Below are 22529 nucleotides of genomic sequence, written 5' to 3'. Positions count from 1 at the left end.
TGAAGAAACTAACTCTCAAAGAAGTTAAATAACTGGGCCAAGGTCACACAGCAAGGAGAGGCAGAGGCAAGATCCCAGGTATGCCATGGTCAGCTGATAATAAAATCCCCCAATGTCCCTGCGCTAGCAGGATTCAGGAACATTTACACACAAATATCAGGGACTTTTAACCATGAAAGGCATTGCATGGGCAAAAGAGTGGCTCCTTAGAAGCCAGAGGCCTCCTTATCCCACTCGTGCTCTGTCCCAGAACCGGTGTCCACTGAATGAGTGCTTAGTGTTTTCTTCTCTCCCAGGAACACTGATGACAAGTTTTAGGGAAGACACGTGGGAGCTGTAACTAGGCTGGAAATGGAAGTGAAAGCCATCCCAGACCAGCACTTCTGGGGTGTCTGGAGGGAAGACGCAACTACCAGGAAGTGAGGCGGGGAGGCCCCAGGAGTGAGCAGGCTGTGGAGCAGAGTGTTGGCACTCAGCAACACTGACCCAAGGGCAGCAGCCTGTGAGCTGGGCAGTCTGGAACTTAGACCTAACTTCCCTCTGTGGTCCTCGGCTTCCTCCTTGGGTGCCAGGTGGCCAGTCTGGAAGGGCTTCAAGGTCCCTGGCCATCAGCACAGCTGATGAGGACAATCTCATCCGTGCAGTCATCGTGACACTCCCCATGCCCTGAGGCCCTGGCCACAGCCCACAGGGCTCCAACCAACTCTCCAGTACCCTTTCTTACATCACTGACCTTGTTATGGGTTGAATTGCATCCCCCCAAAAAGATATGCTGAAGTCCTAACTCTCTAGTACCTGGGAATGTGACCTTATTTGGAGACAGTGTCTTTGCAGGTGCAATTGAGTTAAGATGAGGTCATTAGGGTGGGCCCTAATCCAATGGGACAATGGCTGGTATCCTTATAAGAAGAGGAAATGCCATGTGAAGACAGAGATGCACAGGGAGAAGATCACCCCGTGATGATGGAGGCAGAGGCTGAAGTGCTACAGCTGCAAACCAAGGAACGCCTCGGGCTGCCAGAAAGTGAAAGAGGCAAGGAGAGGTCCTCCTCTAGAGGCATCAGAGGAAGCATGGCCCTACTAACACCATGATTTCAGACTTCTAGCCTCCAGAACTGTGTGAGAATAAATTTCTGTTGTATTACACCACCAAGTTTGTGGTACTTTGTTATAGCAGCCCTAAGAAAATAACGCAGACCCCCAACATGCTTACATGCTCCCGCCACACCTGCCATTTCTGTTTCTCCTCAGGCCAAACTCCTTCCCACCCCAGGGCCTTTATGTGTGCTGTTTTTTCTGAATGTTCTAGACTCTCACTCCTCCCCCACATCTCTCTCTTGGTCCTCCAAACTCAGCATAAATGGCACTCCTTCAGGGAATTCTGGACTTGGGATTTTCCAAGTTCCCCTCAGAGAAGCAACAGGAATGCATTCTTCAAAGCCCTCACCATATCTGCAGTGACTCATTCTGACTTGCACAGTTATGCAAGGCCCATTGCCCCTGACCAGCTATAGGTGTTGTGACGACAGGGTTCTGGCCTGACACGTTCACAAGCATGTCCCATGCCTAGCACATTCCCTGACACACACAGCAGGAAGTCAGGACACACCCATGTGGACTGCATGGTATGTGGAAACTCCTGGGCTGGTATTTGAGGGCCCAGACGTTGGGGCCTCGGCTGCCTCAGCAGCGTTCTCTCCAGTCAGACTTGGCCCCCAGCCCTCCACACTCCGGATGGCCTCCCTGCCTCCCTGGTCCCCATCATTCCTCACTCCCCCTCAGCCAGGCCACATCTTACTCTTCCTGAATGACCTGGCCCTCATGCCTCCTGCAAGGCTTTCCTCAGAGCAGGTTCAAACTCAGGAAAAAGAGCCCAGAGCAGCGGCAGGCAGCAAAGGGCAGTGAGGACAGAGGGGGGTGGAAGGAGGCCCCAGGACAATGTTGGGATTTTTTTCTCTTTACAGCATACTCCAAGCATCAAACAACTAATACATGTTCAATGTCAGGAAAAGAAACCTTAAAAAAACATAATGAGCAAAAAGGGAAAATTATACTAAAAATCACTCACATTCCCGCCACACAGAGTAATCACTGTTAGCATTTTTCGTATATCGTGTAGCCTTCCAGACCTTTTCTCGTGCAATGTGTATTTCTTAAAATGCAATTATACCGTTTTGTACTCTGCTTTTTTCCAATAAGAAACAATATACTAAACGTATTTAAGAGTCAACATACAAAATTACATCATCATTTTAGTGGCTACCTAACATTGTATTATAAGATGAACCACAATTTTGTTAATCAGTCCCCTATTGTTGGACATTTAGATAGTTTTTAGTTTTTCTCTGGTATAAACAACACTGGCACAAACATCTGAAAAACTGGCATCTTTGTGCCCTTGTCTGATTATTTCTTGATGAAGGATTCCCAGAAGTGAATTGCAAGGTCTACGATTCTATGTGTATTTTAAGGCTTCTGATGCATAGTGCAAATCTGGCCTATAAAATAGAGAACCATCCTCCAGGAGAAGGGGGCAGAGATGAATCACAGGTTCAGGGGTGGAACAGTGGAACTGACAGCAGTGGTAACACCCAGGGGAGGTGGTGCTGGCCGCTGGGCAGGATACTGGAGGCCCAAGGTTGCTTGGCACAGGGAGACTTTGGGACAGCTGTGGACTGCCCACTCTGGGAGGACTCTGCTCAGGCCTTTTCTTTGGCAACCTTGACTTTCTTTGGTTCTGAAGCACTGGAGCCCTTGCCCACTGCAGGGGGCCCCTTTGTGAGCCATTGTAGGGGAGAGAAAGTACAGCGACACCTTCCACCCCTTTCTGGGAAATCAAGGCACAGAACCAGCTGGGTTTTGGAGCCACCTACCTGGTTCACGTCCCCACTCCCTCCTTTACTAGCCAGGGGACGAGGGCAAGTTAATTCACCTCACTGAGCCTCAGATTGTCCATGAGGTTAGTACTATACCTTCCTGACAGGGTGGCTGAGGGGATTAAGTGAAACAATTTATGTAACGCTTGGCATAATGTCTGGAGCACGGTGAGCACTTTATTATTATTACTATTATCATTATTCACGCGACTTCCTTTTTGGCTGGAAGCACCAAGTTCTCTCTGAGAAGTCACAGGCGTTGCCACTTCCTGTGGAGAGCCGAAACCCCGCTCTTCTGCAGGGCTTCTGCTCCTACTAAGCTTTTTACTAGAAGGCTGTTGTTACAGGAAATAACTCTTCATTTTCCCCGCCTCCGGCCTGATATCACAATCTTCAGAAAAAGAGGATCTGCATCTGGAAATCAGGATAAAACAAGCAGGCAGGGCAGCATGGTGTAGTGTGTGTGCTTGGCTGGGTGTGTGAAGTGCCTCGTGGGTGTTGGTAGAGTGGGCTTGACTGTGGGTGCTTGAGGGGCAGCCGGCGTTCAGGGTTGTGACTGCAGGGAGTTTGAGTGAGTTTCTGAATGCCCTCGGTCTCGGGGATGGGCAGTGGAACGGGGGCCTTCTCAAGCTTTCTCCCTCACCCCAATACTGGGACGTGGCTCACCGGGGCCTTGGTGGGAAGGCTCTTCCTCCCTCCTTGGGTGGCAGGAAATAACCTCCCCAGCGCAGCCCAGTGCAGCTGTGGTTTGGTGAGATGCCAGGGCTGGAGTGCTGTGGAGGAAGCTTCCATTGTTTTTAACCTTTCATTTTCAGGCTACACCCTGAGAGGCCGTCCTTGGTTGCTGGGAGCCCTTGCGCCGGGCCTTCTCTCCTTGTTGCCTTCCAGAAACAAGCTGCCGTCTGGGAGGCAGAAGGTAAGATCAGGAGCAGCCCGGCCAGAGTTCCAAGGCTGAGGCCCCTGCAGAAGCTGCAGAGGTGGGTGGCAACCTTCTGGTTGCCCTGCCCCTACCCTCTGAACTGTGGTTTTCAGCTTTGCTGACTAAGGTCCTCCTTGGGGTAGATTGTGGGGAGAGGGAAGCTCCGGTCCCCAAGGGTCCCCAGGTGGGTGGTACCTCACGGGACACTTTCAGGTCTAGGTCTGGGGTAGTCGCTGTCTTCTTTCTTTGCCACACCTGTGGTCTCACTGGGCTTGGGTGGGGTGTGTATGTGGGGCGCATACATTTCTTTCTCCACCTGCTCTGTTTTCAACAAATCTCTCTTGGATCGGAGCTCTGGGATGCTGTATGCCCAGCCTGTCCCCTTGAGGTGTCTCCAAGAGCAGCCTCTGGGTATGGCTAGGCACCAGGGAAACGTAGAGCTGGGGCAAGTGCCCAGCCAGAGCCTCAGTCCCGGAACAATAGGAGAGTGAGGGGAACACAACCATGGATTTCTTGATATCCACAGATGCCCCACTCCAGCCTGCATCCATCCATCCCACGGCCCAGGGGTCACAGGGCCCAGAAGGCAGCCTTGGTCCTGCTAGGTACCTGCCTGGCGGCCCTTTGGGGTCTCGGGGAGCTGCCAGACTACACTCTCCAGTGGCTGGTGCTCTACCTGGCCTCCCAGCAGATGGGACTGCTGATCAAAGGGGTCTGCAGTCTGGCCGAGGAGCTGTGCCACGTCCACTCCAGGTGACTCCCTGCAGTACCCATGGCGATTAGGCACCCAACATGTCTCACTCCCTTGACCCCCAGCCCTGCCCCTCCTTGAATCTCTCTGGCTGAGCTGGGCTGGGGTCTGGAGCTTGGCTGTCACTTGCAGGTACCAGGGCAACTACTGGAAGGCTGTGCGGGCCTGCCTGGGCTGCCCCATGCGCCGTGGGGCCCTGCTGCTGCTGTCCTGCTATTTCTACTTCTCCCTCCCAAACGTGGCTGGCCTGCCCTTCACTTGGATGCTTGCTCTCCTGGGCCTCTCACAGGCACTTAACATCCTCCTGGGCCTCCAGGTACGACACAAAGAGAGGTGGAGGGTCTGCTCAAGAGGAGATGTGGCAAATGTGACCTGCTCTGAGCTTAGTACTGGGAGTGGGACTAGTTTAGAGGCTGGTCCTTGGATGGAGCCTATAATGGTCGGGGTTCAGCAGTGGCAGAGAACGGAGCCAAATGGCAGCAGGTTGGGTAATCTTGGGGGGAGGAGGAGGGCTCTGGTTGTTCTTCTTGGAGGCCCCACAGCCCCTCCCTGCTATCCACAGGGCCTGGCCCCAGCAGAGGTCTCTGCCATCTGTGAAAAAAGGAACTTCAATGTGGCTCATGGGCTGGCCTGGTCATATTATATTGGGTACCTGCGGCTGATCCTGCCAGGTGGGCCATCCTCTCTGCCCCCATTTCCAGATCTACAGGACAGACAGTAAGACACACAACCTTGTGTTTCCAGAACTCAATATATTTTCAAAGCATTTTCATGTCTAACAAACCATTTGATTCCCAAAGCAATCTTGTAGGCATGAAGGCTGTTATTATTATGCCTGGTTGACAGGAAGAAATTTGGAGCTTAGATCCATTAAGCGACTTGTCCCAAGTCACCCATGAATTCTTTCAATAAATTTTTGCCGCATGCTGTATGCCCTTCATGCGCACTTTCTCCTTTAATTCACACCCTGTGAGGAAGGGATAATCATCACCCCTGTTTTCACAGCTATTCTGAGAGATAAAGTGACTTGTCCAAAGTCACACAGCTTAGTTAGAGGAGGAGACAGGATTGGAACCCAGGCCTGTCCAGAGCCTGGACCCTTGACTACCCCACTGGGAGCCCATGGGTCGTGTCTCATTCCTCTGACTTGCTGGTCAAGGCCATGGTTCTCCCCTGTCTCATGGCTGCCTTCCTTTGACACCAGGGCTTCCTCTAGAGGCCTGGCTCAGTGCATGTGGGGCTGCTGGCATGTCACCTCCCAGGACTCTGCCTGCCTCTCAGAGCCCTGAAAGCTGTGGTGGGAAGGAGTGGGGCTGACAGAAATCTGGACAAAGGTCAAGTGCGGGAGAGAAAGGGGTGGTGGGAGTAGGTGGAGGGGAGGGGAGGATGCTCACATGCTCTTCCCCTCCTGGCCTCCCAGGCAATGTGAGTGGATTGGCCCCTCGGTTCTCTTGCACCCACACATTGAGGGGAACAATGATGTGGGTCTCTGTCCTGAGTTGGGTGGGAGACACAGTTGGTGGAAATGACTTCTTGGGCCTCTCCACCCCAGGGCTCCAGACCAGGATCCAAATTTACAATCAGTTCCACAATAATGTGCTACGGGGCGCAGGAAGCCACCGGCTGCACATCCTCTTCCCGTTGGACTGTGGGGTGCCTGACGACCTGAGCATGGCTGACCCTAACATTCGCTTCCTACACAAGCTGCCCGAGCAAAGTGCTGACCGTGCTGGCATCAAGGGCCGGGTTTACACCAACAGCATCTATGAGCTTCTGGAGAATGGGCAGCCGGTGAGTGTGCAGGGTAGTGGGAACGCTGGGGAGGGGTCAGGCCTAGGGACCCAGAACTCTGGGCCCTGGCCAAGCCCTGATAAAAATTCATTGCCCTTCTCTGAGCCTCAGTTTCTCCAATTGGTCCCAGGGCTGGGCAAAACTGAGCTCTGAATGACGATACTGACAAGTAACATTAATTGAGCACTTACTGCATGCCAGATGCTATTCCAGGTGCTTCATCTGACTACCTCACTGCATCCTCACTACCACCCTGTGGGGTAGGGACTGTTATAGCCCCTACTTTACAGAAGAGGAAACCGAGATTCAGAGAACCAGGGAGAAAGTGGACAATTTCACCCTGAGTATACCATGCTCTTGACCATAAAGCTGCCCTAGATGAAGGCCATGAGAATGTCTGAAGGATTTCACGTGGGTTATGGGGAACCCAGCCAAGGCTGAACCCCAGAGCCCCATCCCCAGACTTGACTTCCAGCTGGAGCAGTTGACAGCCTAGCTCAGTGGGCCTTGCCCTGAGAATCTTAGGAGGAGGATCTGGGAAGGGTAAATTTAATGCAGCCCTGGCCCTGATTTAGGAGTGGAGTGTCAGAGGCAAAGGCCAACCAGACAGTATAGACCCCATCAGGTGGCCACCTCCCCTGACTCCATCCCTACAGATTAAGCAGTGGCACTGGGGTCCAGCGTCTGTCTGCCTGGCCCCTGGTTGAGTCTGGGCTTCCTTTTACCTCCTCCAGGCAGGCATCTGTATCCTGGAATATGCCACCCCCTTGCAGACCCTGTTTGCCATGTCACAGGATGGCCGAGCTGGCTTTAGCCGGGAGGATCGGCTTGAGCAGGCCAAACTCTTCTGCTGGACACTTGAAGACATTCTGGCAGCTGCCCCTGAGTCTCAGAACAACTGCCACCTCATTGTCTACCAGGGTGAGGGGTTGATAGGCTTAAGGGCAGGAAAAGCTGGGGGCCCCAGGGGTCTCCCAGGGGGTCAGCAGGAGATATGGCAGCACCGTGCCGGGTCTTCCCAAGTGGTCAGGGCATTCAAGCCTTGCCCCTTCCTCCCCTGGGAGAGGTCCCATCTCCCCACCGTGGGATACCTGATTGCTTTCTGAGGCCTTTGGCTATGGGTCCCGGGTGGAGTGTTGAAGAGGTGGGCTCTAGGGGCCTCTCACTTCATCTAGGGTTGCTAGAAGAAGCAGATAGCCCCAGGCCAGGAGCCAAGAGTCCAGGGCTGCAGCCTCAGCCATGCCACTCCCTTGCTCTGTGACCTTAGGCAGGTATCTGCCCCTCTCTGAGTATCATCTCTAAAAGAAAGAGGGTGGAATTCTCTTGTCTCTAAAACCACTGCTAGCTCTAGGATTTCATGAAACCCTAGCTCCAGTGGCTAGGAGTGGGGAGGAGATTCAGGGAGGTGGGGGAGAGGGAGGGTTGGAGGATCCACCCAGCAAGTTCTCTGGGTGTGCTAGAGTGGGAATGTGTGAGGCCCTCACCCCACTCCCCACCCCAACCCTTGTTCCAGAACCTGCAGAGGGAAGCAGCTTCTCCTTGTCACAAGAGATTCTCCAGCACCTTCGGCAGGAGGAAAGGGAGGTTACCATGGGCACCGTGGGGACCTCGGTGATGCCCGTTTCCTCCACACTGTCCCAAGAACCTGAGCTCCTCATCAGTGGCATGGAACAGCCTCTCCCGCTCCGCTCGGATGTCTTCTGAGGCCCAGGGTCACCTTCCCTGAGCCCCTGGCCATCCCCAAGACTCTGGATTGGAGGATTTCTTTCTTCAGCAGCTAGAGGCCTAGCAGAGCCATTTCCTTCCATAGGGGGCCTCTCAGAGAAGGTCCTTGGACTTGACATCTCAAGATGAATCCTATGACCTTGGGCAAGTTGTTTCACCTCTCTGAGCCTCAGTGTCCTCATCTATGAAATGGGATTATAATCATTGCCCTACCTACCTCACAGGGTAGTTTTTGTGAGGACTATGGCTATATGGGTTTTTTGTAAACTCTAAATGCCAGGTAAACTTAAAGGATCTTCCAGGTGTCTTCCATTGGACCCTCAGACCTACTCTCTACCTCTCCTCTGTCCTGGGATGGCTTCAACAGGCTCCCTTGCTCTCTGGATTCTGGTCACATTCAGTCAATGGGAAGCCCCAGTGGGAGAAGGAGGGGAAGGGAAGGGTGAGCCTGGGGTATCTATTCCCCCAGGTCCCTCCCTGCAGTATCAAGGTCACTGTGGGCTCTCTCTAGACCTAAAGGACCCTTTCAGTAACCCTGTCTATCTCCAGGTCTCATTAACTTCCTCTTCCTCATGCCCCTTCAGTCCTGGCAGTGGTATTGGAGCCTCACTGATGCTCAGTCTGGAGCGCTCACTCTCACTTGTAGTTTCCTTACACCTGCCCTTTCTAAATAGTCCCCTTTTTATTTTTTATTTTTTAATTTTTTTGGCCACACCATGCAGCATTTGGGATCTTAGTTCCCTGACCAGGGATTGAACCTGCACCCCCTGCAGTGGAAGCTTGGAGTCTTAACCACTGAACCACCAGGGAAGTCCCTAAGTAGTCCCCTTTTTAAACGTTCCTCAGATTATTTGAGTATGCCATCTTTTTCTGGCCAGACTCTGACTGACACAGGCGGTTGGCCATTATTATCTGCAATGTCCAAATCTGCTTGCACAGACACGTTTCCTTACAACCCCCCTCATTCTAGTACAGGGCCATGGGGTGGTAGCTATCATTTCAGTGTAGACAGAGCCCACCAGTTGGGCTGAGGGCATAGAGCTGGGGAGCACCCCCGCTCCACCTGTCCTTTCAGTGCCCTTGTCTCCAGTGGGAGGCTTGGGGGACAGGGAGGGGCCTGAGCCAGCACACAGATGCCATGAGGGTTACACACATGTGTCCTGGGCAAGGGGCTGCTCAAAGAAGCAGGGGTCACTGAATAAATGTCTCCGGATGAGAGTCCCCTGGATAACAGGGGGAAGAGGGTTTGTGTGAGGTGATGGGATATACGCTGGGGACCTTGGCACTGACAGCTGGCCACCTGCCATACTTTGTGCCGTCACTGTTAGACCTGAGCCATTGCAACGACACCGTGGTGGCAAAATTGCCCCCATCTGGGAGGCCAGACAGCCCATTTCTGCCACTTCCATCCATTCCGCCCAAGACTTATTCCCTCCCTCCCACCTTTGTTTTTATCACAAATGCTCAATACGAATTTCTGAGTACAGTATTACTGTGGAGAAAAACTCCACACACAGACACACATCGGCCAGAAGCAACCCACTGCTCCCAAGGATGACAGAGAGTAAAGAGAGAGCCAAGGGAGTGAAGGGGGAGACAGTCTCCTCTCCTCCCCGACTGTGCCAGCCATCCTGCCCCTGAGGATCCCCCAACTTCACAGCAGTCATTCCAATACCTAAAAACCAGCCCAGAATTAAGGGTATCCCCAACATAACCTTTCCCTATGCATCCGGCCCCCAACATGGTGCTCAGACTATGGAGTCTGACGGCCCCAGGTTCAAATCCTGATTCCACCACTTGGTACTTGTGTCCTCCTGGGTGTCTTGATATCCCCAACTGTAAATGGGGATAACAGTGGCTCCTCCTCCCAGGGCTGTTATGAGGAGTAAACAATATAATATCTGTAGGTCCATGGATGAGCCTGGAGCCCAGCACATAGTGGGCCCACAGGAAGGAGCAGCTATTAACATTAGAGCTGCCTTTTACCAGTCTCAGTGGAGGTAAGCCAGTCCTCTGCACACATTACAATCCCCGTCTCTGTTCCTCTTCATCTTCTGTTATTTCTCAGAGTCCTTGACTGTACTGGGGTCTCACCGAGGACAGTGCCCAGGGTTGACTTGTTGCCCTGAGGTGTCCCCCAGAGTAAAGCACCCAGAAGTTCCTCCATAAATGTCTGTCTGCATGTTCTTGACTGCACATAAGTGAGGCTCAAAGGTGTCAGGGAAAGGGGTACCTTTCCAGAGAGCCACTGGGAGGCTCTGTTCTGCCTTCCTGGCCTCCTGCATCTTCCCAGCCTCCACGTCCCGCCCCCTGCAGGGATCCCCACCCCTTCCTCTCCCCAGACAACCTCCATGGAGCTCCTTTTCCTTTCCTGTTTTCCCACCAGCTGGAAGATTCTGGATCTGGGAAATGTCCTGGGGTAAATGCTAGGCTAGTTCTAACAGGCCAATGTGCACAGAAAGTGGGAGGTATTGAGAGCCCCCCCAGTTTCCTCTATCCCATCCTGGGAAGGCAAGATAGAGTCTTGCTCCAAGATAGTGGGGGCAATTCAAAGACAATTTGGGGAGCTATGATTGGTGCTTGGGGCTTTTAAGGGCCTTGGAAGTTGTTGGCAAGACCTGGGCCCTGACAGCCAAAGGTAAAGGGTAACAGATTTTCCTTCCTTTCCTGAGTCTCAGAGAAGGCAGACCCCTGGGTTCTTTGCCTTGGCTCTCCCTGGCTGGCCCTCACAGGCTGTGGGGACGGGTCCTCTACCAGGAGCCTCTGACATCCCTGTACAGGGGTGGGGTGGGTGGTGGAATCTTCCAAGCTAGACTCACTTTGACACCAAAAGGGGAGGAGATGAGGAGTGGAGGAGGGAGTAGGACCTCAGAGAGGGAGGTTCAGTGGTCTGGTGGTCCCTGAAGAGGAGGGGGTAAGTTTGTCAGGGCAACTTGGACCCTGGGAATGCTCACAGCAGCATTCAAGCTTCTTTTATTTTTTGGTCCACAACAGGGCTTTCTGTATAAATACTCTGCTGAGAGGGCAGCTCCAGCTAAGTCCATGTGTGCCCTTCCGAAGCTCTGATGCCCAGGCCCCAATTTGCTTTTGCCCTAATTCTCTGTCCAGTTTCTTGTTCTGAGCCAGGTCAGGCCAACTTTCCAAAGTCTCCCTCCTACAGAAATGTGACTTCATCAATGCTGAACCTGGGCCCATCTGGCACAGGGCAGGAGTCAGAGCCAGGAGGTTCCTGCTGGGCATCTTCGTGACTGTCCTGATGGCCCAGCACTCGCCAGCGGGTGAGAGAGATGCCTCCCTCTGGCTTTGGGGATGGTGGCTCTGTGGCGAGAGTGGCATGGCCCTTGTGTAGCCTTGGCCCAAAGTGGACTGCCACCACGATACAGACTGCCAGCAAGACAAAGGCAGTGACAATGACAGTTAGCAGGGGCAGCCCGACCCCTTGAGGTGGTTCCCAGGTCCCGCCCAGCACCTCCGGAAGCTGCCTCTGGGGCACCTGCCCTGCTGAGCCGTTCACAGCTGCAGAAAGCCAGGGATGGTGGCCAGCCTGGGAGGGAAGCAGCAGATGGAGAGGGTGACATGGGCACATACACACAGAAAAAGACCAAAATAAAGAGAGATAGACACCCAAAGGGAACTGAGAGAGAGAGAGAGAGAGACAAAGAAAGACAGAGAGACAGTAAAGACAGAGAGAGAAGTGAGAGACAGAATCACAGAGATAAACACACATAACAATAGAGAAAATGAAAGAAAAAGACAGAGGGGGATACAGAGAGAATGAGAAAGATACAAAGAGAGAGACAGAAAGAAAAAGAGAGAGATAAAGAGACAGAAGTGAAGATAGATGCAGAGAGACAGAGACAGAGGGGGAAAAAAAACAGAGATAAGGCAACAAGGTCATTCGGAAAAGGACAAAGAGAGGGGCTTTATTACAGCCTGGCATATAAAGTTTGCCTCCTCTCCCCCCACCCACAACCCCCTGCCAAGTCCCCTCCCACTGCTCTCTCTTCCCAGGTCTTCAGCAAAATTCCTAAATAGATCCTATGTCCTGGGTCAGGAATCTTAGCACACTATGGGCTGCTGTCCCATGCCCTGGCCAGGGGGGCAGTGAACAGCTATTCCTTAAAGTCCCAGGAAAAAGGAGTCATTGTGTCCAGCATCTTACGTTCCCACTACTCTCCACACACACAGTAGGAAGAGGTGTGTACCCCGGGGAGAGGGAGAGAGGAAGAGGAGGCAGGAACCCCAGAGACTTGGAGTGAGGCAAGAGCTATACCCCAAAACACCCCACTCAGAATCAGGTTCAGGGTCCTGGAGGGGAGGGAATGGCCAGTGTGGATTCCTGGCTTTGTCCAAGATGGACTGAGGAGACCCCACGCCAACCTCTGTTCTCTTTCAGGGTCTTCTACCAAAAGCTGGGGGTCATGATCCCTACCTCTGTCTGTCTCTATCCTGCTAAGTATTGAGAGGGGGTTGGGGGATTACCATCAAGGTAGCAAACCTCCAAATTGTAAGCCCCAGAGCTGGCGAAGTTATCACAGGCTCAAGAAACTATCTCCTTAGTCTTCTCTTCCCCAGCTGGACCTTGAGGAGCAGACCCTTGAGGTGGAGCCCCTCCCCTAACCCTGAACCCTCAGCCTGGCTATCCCCATGGCTAGGCACCTGGGGTCCAGGAAGGGCTGGCCAGGACAAACCCACTCCCTTTAGTTCCTGAGTCACACTGTCCACCCCATCCCTCCCCAATACCTGTCCCTTGGCATCTGGAAAGCTCAATACCTACCTCCCCACCCTGCTTGAAAGTCAGAGCTCTCTGGGGCCCAGACCACAGAGCTCCCAGGTCAGGGGGTGGGGAAGCAGCTCCGGATGTACGGGGGGAAAAAGGGAAGCACAGGCTGGTGAAAGGCTTGGGGCCCCTGGGGGGAGTCTCACCAGCCTGGCGGGAGGGGGTGAGCTGAGAATCTACCTGATGCATTGTCCCGCTGTGCAAGGCTCCCTCGGGACTGGCGGCCAGCCGGGCAAAGGAGAACCTGCCTCCCCAGCTCGGTCCCTACCCGGAGCTGCCACGTCTATGGGGCTTACGGGGCACACACCCTCTGCACACGCAGCCTCAACGCTCTCTCCTGCGCTTTTACTTCCTCAAACATCTGGACTACCCTGAGCCCAGCCCTCAACTCTGAGAGTGCTTTGATCTTACTTCTTGGCACGTCCTTTCATGCCCCCTACCAGCTTCAGGAGCCTAGGTCTGCCTGCCTGTCCCTCCTCCACAAGATCCCAGGCACTTGGCCAGCGCCTTAATCCCGCCCCGCCCCCCACCAGGACTTGCCTGCTCTCTATCCCAACTGATTCCTTGAAGTCATTATCTTTGATTTTTTTTAAAAAAGCAATTTCTCAAACACACTGGAAAGTGCAGACTATAATATACTAAATCTCTCTGGCCCAACCACCAGTTCTGTTCATCTCAATAGTCTGTCACATTGATTTCAAAAAATTTTAAGGACTAAAACATTACAAATAAAATAGAAGCCCCACTCCCTGACCTCTCCCCTCCTTCTCACCGTAGGGATAAACATCTTGTTGAATTTGATATTTATCATTCCCGTGCAAGGCATTCTTTTCTCTTTGGGTTTTTTCTTCTTTGACTTTCACAAATATGCATTCTGGTATGTCTCTTTGCACTTGTCTATAACTTCATTTGTGAATGTGTGTGCTTTAATGCATCCAAGTCACAAAAAGTGCCCACCAGTCTCTCCTCTCCCCGGAGACAGTTTATAAAGGATAATTTTTGGTTCCCAACTAACTCCATGGGACCAGCCATCCCTCAATCTGTCCCTCGCTGTGCATGCACCACCCTCTAGTCCAGTCTGGAGACCAGGAGACGCCCCAGGAACTCCCCTCACCCAGTGATTTGATCCCAGGAAGTAAGATGTAGCCTCCTGATTCCTTGTCTCTCAGCCCAGCTGCTACACACCCTAACGTATAGGGACCCCACTCAGACCTCCAAGCTCGCTTAAGCTGCTGGTCATTGGACTGCTGACTTGGCCGGCAGAGCAAGTGCAACTGGCTGGCTGGATGCTAAGGACAGGGTGCTGCTGGAGCACAGGGAACACCTGACCCCAACGTGAGGGGAGGGCTGAGGGAGGGATGCTTAGAACGTGGTCCTCTTGTTTTTCTATTCAGAATAACAGTAATGTTTGTAAGGTCTCCCTGAAAGATGTAGGGAGTCCCATCTGCATCCGGAGCCCTGAGGAGGGAGAGGCATGTAGAGGATTCAGTCTACAGAGGGTGGGTGGCCGGTGGGCCGAGCTATAGGGCTCAATGAAACAGAGTTACACTCCAAGAAAGCCTCCAGGTGGTGTACGGAGGGACCGATGGATCCCCACAGAGGGGAAGAGAGGGGGCACGGGGCCAGGTTGCCCTCGCTGGCTTTTGGGCACAGGTCCTGGAGGAGACCACGGTGGCCCTAGCCCAGGCCACGAGGAGCCCGGGCGCAGGCGCGGCTGTTTCAGCCTTACATCCTCAACTGGGCTGCCGGGCTGAGCAGGGCCCCTGGAGCCAGTCCCAATCTGTTTCCTTCTATTCTTTGACAGGAAGCTCTGGAGAGTCAGCCCCCACCCCCATCCCGCCCCAGCACTCCCTCTCTCTTTTCCACTATGGACAGAGCCTCCGCACAGAGGCTGCCTGCCTGCCGCAGACCCAGCTGACATGGGGAGCGTCGGAGAAACGCAGCTGTGCTGGGCCATCCTGGGCTTCCTCCTGCTCCAAGGTAAGAGGCACCTGCCACTGTCCTTCAGCAGCTCCTCTCCTGCGGCCGGCAGTCCTGGGCGCCTGTCTCTCCTTCAGGACACACACCACACAGGCTCTGCATCCAGGGCTTCGCTCACCCGGAGGGAAATTCCAGAGCCTTTTTGTGAAGGGGATCACTTGGCTTGGGAGCCGGTCATTCCCAGGCAGCGGTAAAATAGAGGTATGGTTAGACTCTTTTGTGGGACATTTTCCAGGGTGAACTGGGGCCCCCGGAGAGGCTGGCCCCCTGAAATGTGGGAGGTGACTGTCTTGGTGTGAGGTTGAGGCTGGAAAGCTCCTTCCAGGGTGTCCTAGCACAAAACTGTCTGTACCTTGGCTTTACAGGTGATCTTTTTCTTCTTTCATATGAGGAGTAACAACCTGGGATTTCCAAATATTGACTTTATGCTCAAATCACAGGAAGAGGGACTCAGGTTAGATACAAAGAACCATTTGCCAAAGAAGATGTACGCATTTCATCTAGGAGGCCAGATGAAATGACCCCCAGAGGAAATGACTTGGGAACAACACCTCTCAGATAGAGCTCTGCTAGCGGATGAGTGTGAAGCAGCTCATAAGGGGTCCTCTAATTAGAGAGCGGTTTCTGGGAACCATGAGAAATCCAGGAGATTCTGACTCACAGGGCAGAAACTTCCCTTCGGTCATCCCTTCCCCACCCCCACCTCACCCTCCACAGGTCCTCTGCGGAGGATTTATGAGCATGTGCTCAAAGCGGCAGAAGGGGGTTCAAGAGTATCTGGATGGGGAGGGAGGATGGCGGTTTCTTGGCGGTGGGTGAGAGGGCCCGAGTTCCCCAACGCTCTGTCTCCTGGAGAGGTCAGACATTTTTCTAAAAGCCCAAGGACTGGGGATAAAACTCTGATCATCCCATTCCTATTCCCCCCACCCCCTCCCGGGAGGATAGAGTCAAACATCTGATCTGGGGCTGGGGGACTAGGCTACTGTAGAAACCTCAGAAATGGCAGAGGAGGAGATGAAAAGGTGAGACCCACGAGGGGACATTTTCACAAACCTAGGCTTCTCCCAGCTTCCCTACCTGCCATTCTGTCCCAGCCAAGCTCCAGGGTTAGGAATGTCCTGAGTGATTCTTCCTGAGCTACAATCACCCTTGAGTATCCTAGCCGCTCATCCCAGGATCTCACAGCCCTCGCTGTTTCCTTCCTTTGGTGGACTGGGGAATCTTTTTGAGGATATTCAGGCCCACAAAGAGACGTGACTGTGGAGACACAGATTGAGGGCAGACTTGAAACTTGGAGGATTGGAGAGAAGGGGGCAAAAATTTAAATGTTCAGAATTTCTTGAGCATGAACTGTTAGGCCCTGTGTTAAGTGCTTTATGTGCCTTTTCTTATCCTCACAATGACTTTTGGGCTACTAAAATCACTTGCATTTTAAAGAAGAGAAAACTGAGGCCCAGGTCAGACAGTAAGTGACAGAGTCAGGGCTTGAACTCAAGACCTTCAGACTCCAAAATCCATGAGTTTAACTACTAAACTATGCTGCTGAGGAGAACAGTGTGGTGGTGGTGAAGAGGGGGAAGAGAGAGGCTGGCAGGGAGTGAAGCAGGTAGGGATTAGGGAGGGGAGACAGGAAAGTAAGATATCCCTGTGCCTAGTGGTCAGAGGCAGCCCGACCTATAGAAACAGATGCTCCCCAAGTCCCTCCTCACAGAGGAATCCACTGTTGACAAACTGTTCCGGTAGGGGGAGGGGAGACAGGAGACAAAGAGAGAGCAGGCCACTGGGACCCAGAGCTTGTGATTTTGGAACTCCTTCTAAGACACTAGTTTTGCTTCTAGATAAATGCAGGAAGGCAGTGAACTGTGCCTTCCCACTAGAAACTAGTTATCACCTTATAGAGCAAAGATGGTACCTTAGATATGCTTGATCAATAACTGATAGATTTTTTTTTTTAAGACATGCCTCAGATTGCCTCAGATTGAAATCACCCAGGGTGATTCCCCAGCTGGGAAGAGTTCTCTCTAGGCTGGGGCACCTAGAAGTTTTAACTCCCCTCTTGAATGCCCCACCCAAGGAGGGAATGGGGCTATGAGAGATGGTGACCTGGAAAAACACAGCCCAGGCTTTGGGCAAGCTTGGGCTTGGAAGCAATTATTTCCACACTATCCAAGTGATAGCCCCATGGAGGAAGGCAGTGGCTGAAGAAAATAAACTAGTGGGCTGCCCCAGGCTGGGCAGGTCCCTGGCCCTCAGCAGCCTCTGTTCACCGGGGCCTGGGCTCCCAGGCTTGGTACTTCCCTGATGATGAGGGGCTGAGGGAGCAGGAGGCCAGGCCAGCGGCTGCAGTCCCAGCCCAGCTAGTGGAGGACGGGAACCCAGCTGGGCGGCTCCACTTCCCCACGTTGTTTTCCTTTCACATTGTTCACAGGTTTCAAGAATGATTTCATTGTGGAAAATGAGCAAACACAACCTGACCTTTCAGGTCCCACGCACACAGGGGACACATATATGGACACACAGCACACATGCACATCTGCGTGGAGGTCCGCAGGCACACTCATGCACACACACAAAGGAGAACGAGGCCTTGTGACTGGGGCCTCCTGATAATTGCCTCTTCCCTGGGTTTGGCTAACAGTGACCATTTCTGAAGTAGCCTCTACCTGTTAGAGTAAACTGGTGGCTCGTTCTAGAATTTCCTTGCCTCCTGTATGTACCTCAGAACTTGCTTCCTGTGTAGGCCCTTACCTCCAGCTGGAGGGGTAGAGAGACAGCCCAGGTACCAACCCCAATCCCTCACCTCATCTTATTCACCACATCTTTCCATCCCCTTCCCTTGGGACAAGACCAGGATGACAGTATTCACAGAAAAGGGGTGGCTCCATGGTAGTGTAGTGAGAACATTAGCTAGAGACCTGGAGTTCTGGGTCTTTGTCTAGACGTGGCAGGTCACTGGCCCTCTGTCCTTGGACATATCACTACTTTGGAATAACCTTCCCCTGCCCTTGTGTCAGGTCGGTATATAACCCATGTGGGACTGAAGAGACAGGAAAGGACTCTAGGACACTGAACCATGAGGTGGTGGCGATGGTGTGATTGAGTCACCGTCTCAGAGGAAGCCAGCGCCATGAGCTGGAGTCACATCCTCTAGCCTACTGCCAAGGGTGTCTGCCTTCTAGCGTGGGAGGCTGGAAGCCAAAAGGCCTGGGTTCTTCTCCGGGCGGGGGTGAAGGCTGGGCAGAAGGCTCACCAAGCTAGTCTACGTGTTCTGCTTTCTCTTGCAGGCCACAACTCCCAGCCCGCGACAACTAGCCCTCAGGGTAAGACCAAAGGCACAGGGCCTACTCCAGCATTCTGGCCTGGGAGATGAGGAAAAGTGGAAAGAGCTCCAGGCCTGTTTGGCACTAATCTTTCACATGCCTTGAGAGAGGAGAGAGATGACAGGTTGGGGCGTGGGGTGGGGGAGGAAGAAAGACTAGAAAACACCAGCTTAGCGAAGGAGAGAGGCAGATGGAGCAATAGGAGGCAGCGGACCCTCAGTCTCAGATGATCTGTTTCAGGAAACTTCAGCAGTCATAGTCCAACCACAGAGCCAACTTCCCCCCAGACAGGTGAGTGAGTGTGAGTGCCTAGGGGCCAAGACCTGCCCCTTGCCCAGCCCTCTCCCCAGCCCTTTAGATCTGCTTGGAGCCCAAGGGTTCTCGGGTGGGCTAGGGAGTGTGGTGTCACCAAACCTGCCCCACCTCCAGCTGCCCTCCACTTGTACTTGCAGGAGACGGTCCTTCTGCAGAGCCCAACTACTCAAGCCCTCTGTCCAGCACCGGCATCCCAGGTACTCTGCCACTCAGATTACAGATGCCATTCAGGGAGGGTCCAGCGAGGAGGCAGACACAGTCTCTGCTCTAAAGGACAATACAGATAAGTGGAGGACCAGACAAGCAAATAGGACCTCATATTGACAGTTACAAAGCAGGGTGAGAAGGGCCATGATGAGCGTAAGCCGAAGGTGCTATGGGAACCAGGGCAACATTAGCCACTTCAGACTTGGGGGCCAGACATTCCAGAGTGAGTGATCTCTGAAGCTGAGGCCCAAGAAGGAGTTAATCCGATGAAGACTGTGGGGTGGAGGGTGGTAGGGCATATCCCAGGGAGAGGGAACTGCAAAGGTAAAGGCCCAGAGGAACTGAAGGCAGATTTGGGGCTAAAGAGCTTCCCTGTGCACATGCTGGTTGAGGCCCTAAGCAGGCCACGCATGCTTCCTAATCTGCAGCAGCTCCACAGAAGCCCTCACGGGTCTCCATGGAAGCCAGTAAACCCATGACTCTGAGTTCAAGCGCCGTGGCTGGTCACCCCTGTCCTTGCTGGGACTGACTTGGTCCCAGCCACAGAAGCACACGTCAGGACTCCATGAGTACCTGGGACTGGGGGTGAAAAACCCTGGGTCATGTCTGGCTGGGTTCCTTCTTCCTGCCTCGGGAAGCCCAGGTCGGGCCCCACAGTGAGGGTTCTCAAGGCTAGGATCCACACCAGTGGTACCCTGCTTTGGGAGAGAGGAAGAGAGGCTTGAGGTGGGAGGGAAGTGGAGACAGGAACTGGTCTCAGTGAAGGTAAAAGGAGCCTGGACTCAGGACTGATAAAGGCATAGAAGGGGTAAGCTGGGGGTAGGGGAACCCAAAATGTTGGAAAGGGAGACACAAAAGGCGGGAAAGGGCTACATGCTTCTCAGGGCAGGTTGGCCTTCACCCAGCAGCATGGGAGAAAACTAAGAGGGGGTGGATACCCTCCATCTGGGCCCTCCTGTTTCATGGTGCAGGCACAGGTGTCCCAAGCAGCGGCAAGAGCAGTGGCAGTACAAGCAGAGGTATGTCCTGTCTGTGCTCACAGTGAAGAGCACCCTGACCCTTTCTCTCATCCCAGCCCTCGGCTCTGGGGCCTTTTTACACTTCCAGACTTAAACTTAGGAGTTGGGTGAGGATAAGGAAGTGGAATAGCAATCAGGCCTGCAGTAAATGTGTTGAAGTGGGGCAGAGATGGGCGACCATACCATTTTTTAAGAGCACCAGAAACTTGTGCCCATTAACTGGCAGCCTGGCTTGTTAGGTCAGTGCCTGGGGACAAACATCTGATGCCCTTCCTTCCTTCCGCCTCAACCTTTGGCAAAACACAGATGGCTCCCCCTTGCCCGGTCTGGCTCCCTATCTCTGCAGCATAAATCTCTTTCCTCTGGACCCCACGGGTGTGGTGGGAAGAGCATAATGAGAGAAGCATCCTGAATTTTCTGAAGTCCTCTGGAACTAGGAACATGAGCAACCAGCAATGCTCTTCACGTGATCCCACATCACCCAGTTCTGAAGGGTGGGAGGAAGTCTTTTTGGTAGGGCATGAGTTCTCTCTGCAGTCCTCTAACTGGGGGAAGTGGGAGGGGGCCAGCTTTCTCACATAGACTGCATCAGTCCCTTCGCTGATACCCCCATCCCTACTCCCTTTTAGACACCTCTCACAATGTTACATCCAAATTACCCACCATGAGTTTGAGGACGAGAGAAGACTCGACCATCCTGCCCAGCCCCACATCAGAGACGGTGCTCACTGTGGCTGCATTCGGTGAGAGGGAGGAGAAGGTGGGGAGTGGCAGGGGACCTCACGCCTGAGCTGACTTGGACTCTAGGTCTGGGAACACAAGTTCAAATCTTGTCCATTTGGTTTAGGAGGGTTTGGCTGATGAGGAAGACGCTGGTGGGATGGAGCCTCCGCTGGCCCTCCACTCAGCTCTTCTGGACTCTGATGGGCTCCATGTTCTTAAGGGAGGATGGGGCAGGGCTGTGGAGGCAGGAATAGCAGGCTGAGAGCTCATTCATTCAACAGAGGAGGGGAATTCACTTTACTCCCAGAGCTTGTCTACACAGCACTTAGCTGGGAAGGGAATTTGGACTCCTGTTGCCCTCTTCCATCCTGTCCTCTGCTTCTCCTTCACCCCATCCTTCTCCCTATTCAGGTGTTATCAGCTTCATTGCCATCCTGGTGGTTGTGGTGATCATCCTGGTCAGTGTGGTCAGTCTAAGGTTTAAGTGTCGGAAGAACAAGGAGTCTGAAGGTACATGCCCTGACCCTCAGGGTCCCCTTTGCCTCTCTTTGATGAGGGACCCAGAGCTAGATTCTGGAACTGACACCCAGCCTGGGGTTGAGGGAAGGAATGGCACCACTAGGGGAAATGGGAGGGTCCACTGGGTGGGCTTTGAGGGGAAGATTGGGCTTCTCAGTTACAGCCTGTGACCTCCAATCCGTGCCTTTGGATTTTTACAGATCCCCAGAAACCTGGGAGTTCAGGGCTCTCGGAAAGGTAAGACTGTCAGAGGTGTAAGGGAAGAATCATCTACTGACCTCTTACTCCCCCATTCCAAGAGGGACCAACACTTCCTGCCTTCACACACACACACACACACACACACACACACACACACACACACACACACACACACACACAGAATCCTGACAGCCTCACCGAGACCAGGGCTCGGGCAGGTGATGGACTGGAACGCTTTAGCCCCAAGGCTAAGTCTCTATAACCCCTTCATGAAAAGTCCAGGAATTCAGATTCTAATAAACTCCTTAAACAAGAAGGTACTTATTTAAGGAACCACTTGTTGAACACCTTATATGTGCCAAGCACTATGGTAGAAATTTTTGTATATCTCAGATTCTTAGAGGAGTTCTTCAAGGCAGATATGACTGCATTTTACACATTTAAAAAATTAAGACTTAGGAGAGGTTGTAATTTGGTCAAGATCGCACAAGTAGTAGGTAGCAAAACTAAGATTTAAACACAAATCTTTGGGGCTTCAAAGCACACACTCATTTCATTATAGTCCACCACCAAAATAAAGGTTTCTCAAAACAAAGGTTAAGTTTCACAACCCCCCAATTCCTTGATCCCCATTGCCCTATGGCTCCTTCTGTCTCTAACCCATGTTCCCTTCCCCCCAGCTGCTCCACAGCCAATGGAGAGAAAGACAGCATCACCCTCATCTCCATGAAGAACATCAACATGAATAACAGCAAAGGATGCCCCTCAGCAGAGAAGGTGCATTTTTCCTGGTTCCTTCCTCCCTTCTCCCTCCTCCTCCTCCTTTCAGGCTCCACTTCCTTAACCAGAAAGGAGATACTTTCAAAGATCCAGGCTCTTCTCTCCTCTTCCCTACCCTACCACTCCCGGTTAACTTCATCCATCCTCATTATGTATTTATTTTGCAGGTTCTTTAAAAGCGACCTTGGGTCCCTGTGGATCTGACGATGATGCAGCTTCCCTGTGACTGTAAGAAGGAAGGCGATGGGATGGGTAGAGGCAATAAACTAGATATGTTATTTTATTGTTTCACATCTACTCCCAGATCTAAAGGACATTAGCATTCCTCCAGATCTGGGTGCAAGCTGCCAGCCTGAGAGACTCTTTCCCACGTGGGCAGTCACCCTAGAAACACAGCATGCTCCTCCCACCATCTCAAAGTCACAGGGAGGAGGAGTCTATAGGGCCAGAGCAAGGAAAATGACAGTGAATTGGTCCTTTCTATTTTGCATTAAAATCATTTTCTAGCCTGCAGTCTAATTTCTTTTAAGGTCTATGTTCCCATGGGTATTTCTTAACAGAGTGTTCTAGCAGCTCTGGGGCCTCCTTTTGTAGGTAAGGCACGTGTGCAAGTTTCTACCCCT

The 22529-nt window shown here is 52.8% G+C and overlaps 3 protein-coding genes across 11 annotated transcripts; 2 read left to right on the top strand and 1 right to left on the bottom strand.

Annotated features, from left to right (window-relative positions):
* The first annotated feature begins 3244 nt into the window (after positions 1 to 3244).
* STING1 (stimulator of interferon response cGAMP interactor 1) lies at positions 3245 to 8353 on the top strand. Of its 5 annotated transcripts, none has more exons than XM_082382081.1 (8): positions 3267 to 3351; positions 3692 to 3792; positions 4322 to 4548; positions 4679 to 4862; positions 5109 to 5217; positions 6099 to 6337; positions 7072 to 7258; positions 7851 to 8353. In XM_082382081.1, the coding sequence occupies exons 3-8, from the start codon at positions 4322 to 4324 to the stop codon at positions 8039 to 8041; spliced, it is 1137 nt and encodes a 378-aa protein (XP_082238207.1). In that variant the 5' UTR covers positions 3267 to 3351; positions 3692 to 3792; the 3' UTR covers positions 8042 to 8353. The 5 variants fall into 5 exon arrangements, with proteins under 5 accessions (XP_082238209.1, XP_082238206.1, XP_082238207.1 ...); XM_082382082.1 differs by having other exon boundaries at positions 3692 to 3853; XM_082382084.1 differs by lacking the exon at positions 4322 to 4548 and having other exon boundaries at positions 3270 to 3351.
* A 125-nt stretch (positions 8354 to 8478) lies between these two features.
* Positions 8479 to 14635, bottom strand: SMIM33 (small integral membrane protein 33). Its single transcript, XM_082382093.1, has 2 exons — positions 13023 to 14635; positions 8479 to 11606 (listed from the first exon to the last, which is right to left on the bottom strand). The coding sequence occupies exons 1-2, from the start codon at positions 13029 to 13031 to the stop codon at positions 11217 to 11219; spliced, it is 399 nt and encodes a 132-aa protein (XP_082238219.1). The 5' UTR covers positions 13032 to 14635; the 3' UTR covers positions 8479 to 11216.
* Positions 14636 to 14670: 35 nt separating this feature from the next.
* Positions 14671 to 22419, top strand: ECSCR (endothelial cell surface expressed chemotaxis and apoptosis regulator). Of its 5 annotated transcripts, XM_082382102.1 has the most exons (10): positions 14671 to 14822; positions 18107 to 18142; positions 18383 to 18433; positions 18595 to 18654; positions 19636 to 19683; positions 20313 to 20426; positions 20818 to 20916; positions 21126 to 21162; positions 21807 to 21903; positions 22074 to 22419. In XM_082382102.1, exons 1-10 carry the CDS (start codon positions 14762 to 14764, stop codon positions 22080 to 22082), a joined length of 612 nt encoding a protein of 203 aa, XP_082238228.1. In that variant the 5' UTR covers positions 14671 to 14761; the 3' UTR covers positions 22083 to 22419. The 5 variants fall into 5 exon arrangements, with proteins under 5 accessions (XP_082238228.1, XP_082238230.1, XP_082238229.1 ...); XM_082382104.1 differs by lacking the exon at positions 19636 to 19683; XM_082382103.1 differs by lacking the exon at positions 18107 to 18142 and having other exon boundaries at positions 14683 to 14822.
* The last annotated feature ends 110 nt before the right edge of the window (positions 22420 to 22529 follow it).

This window comes from Balaenoptera borealis (genome assembly GCF_965194805.1).
Source record: "Balaenoptera borealis genome assembly, chromosome: 2".
Lineage (NCBI taxonomy): Eukaryota > Metazoa > Chordata > Mammalia > Artiodactyla > Balaenopteridae > Balaenoptera > Balaenoptera borealis.
This window is presented reverse-complemented; position numbering and strand designations above follow the sequence as displayed.

Bases quoted from the DNA above. Each gene is read 5' to 3' on its own strand.
- STING1 (XM_082382080.1), top strand. From the start codon at position 3,460: ATGCCCTCGGTCTCGGGGATGGGCAGTGGAACGGGGGCCTTCTCAAGC. The intron at 3,793-4,321 runs GTAAGATCAGGA...TGATATCCACAG, and splicing joins TGCCGTCTGGGAGGCAGAAG to ATGCCCCACTCCAGCCTGCA. The intron at 4,549-4,678 runs GTGACTCCCTGC...TGTCACTTGCAG, and splicing joins CTGTGCCACGTCCACTCCAG to GTACCAGGGCAACTACTGGA.
- ECSCR (XM_082382102.1), top strand. From the start codon at position 14,762: ATGGGGAGCGTCGGAGAAACGCAGCTGTGCTGGGCCATCCTGGGCTTC. The intron at 14,823-18,106 runs GTAAGAGGCACC...TTTCTCTTGCAG, and splicing joins GGGCTTCCTCCTGCTCCAAG to GCCACAACTCCCAGCCCGCG. The intron at 20,917-21,125 runs GTACATGCCCTG...GGATTTTTACAG, and splicing joins GAAGAACAAGGAGTCTGAAG to ATCCCCAGAAACCTGGGAGT.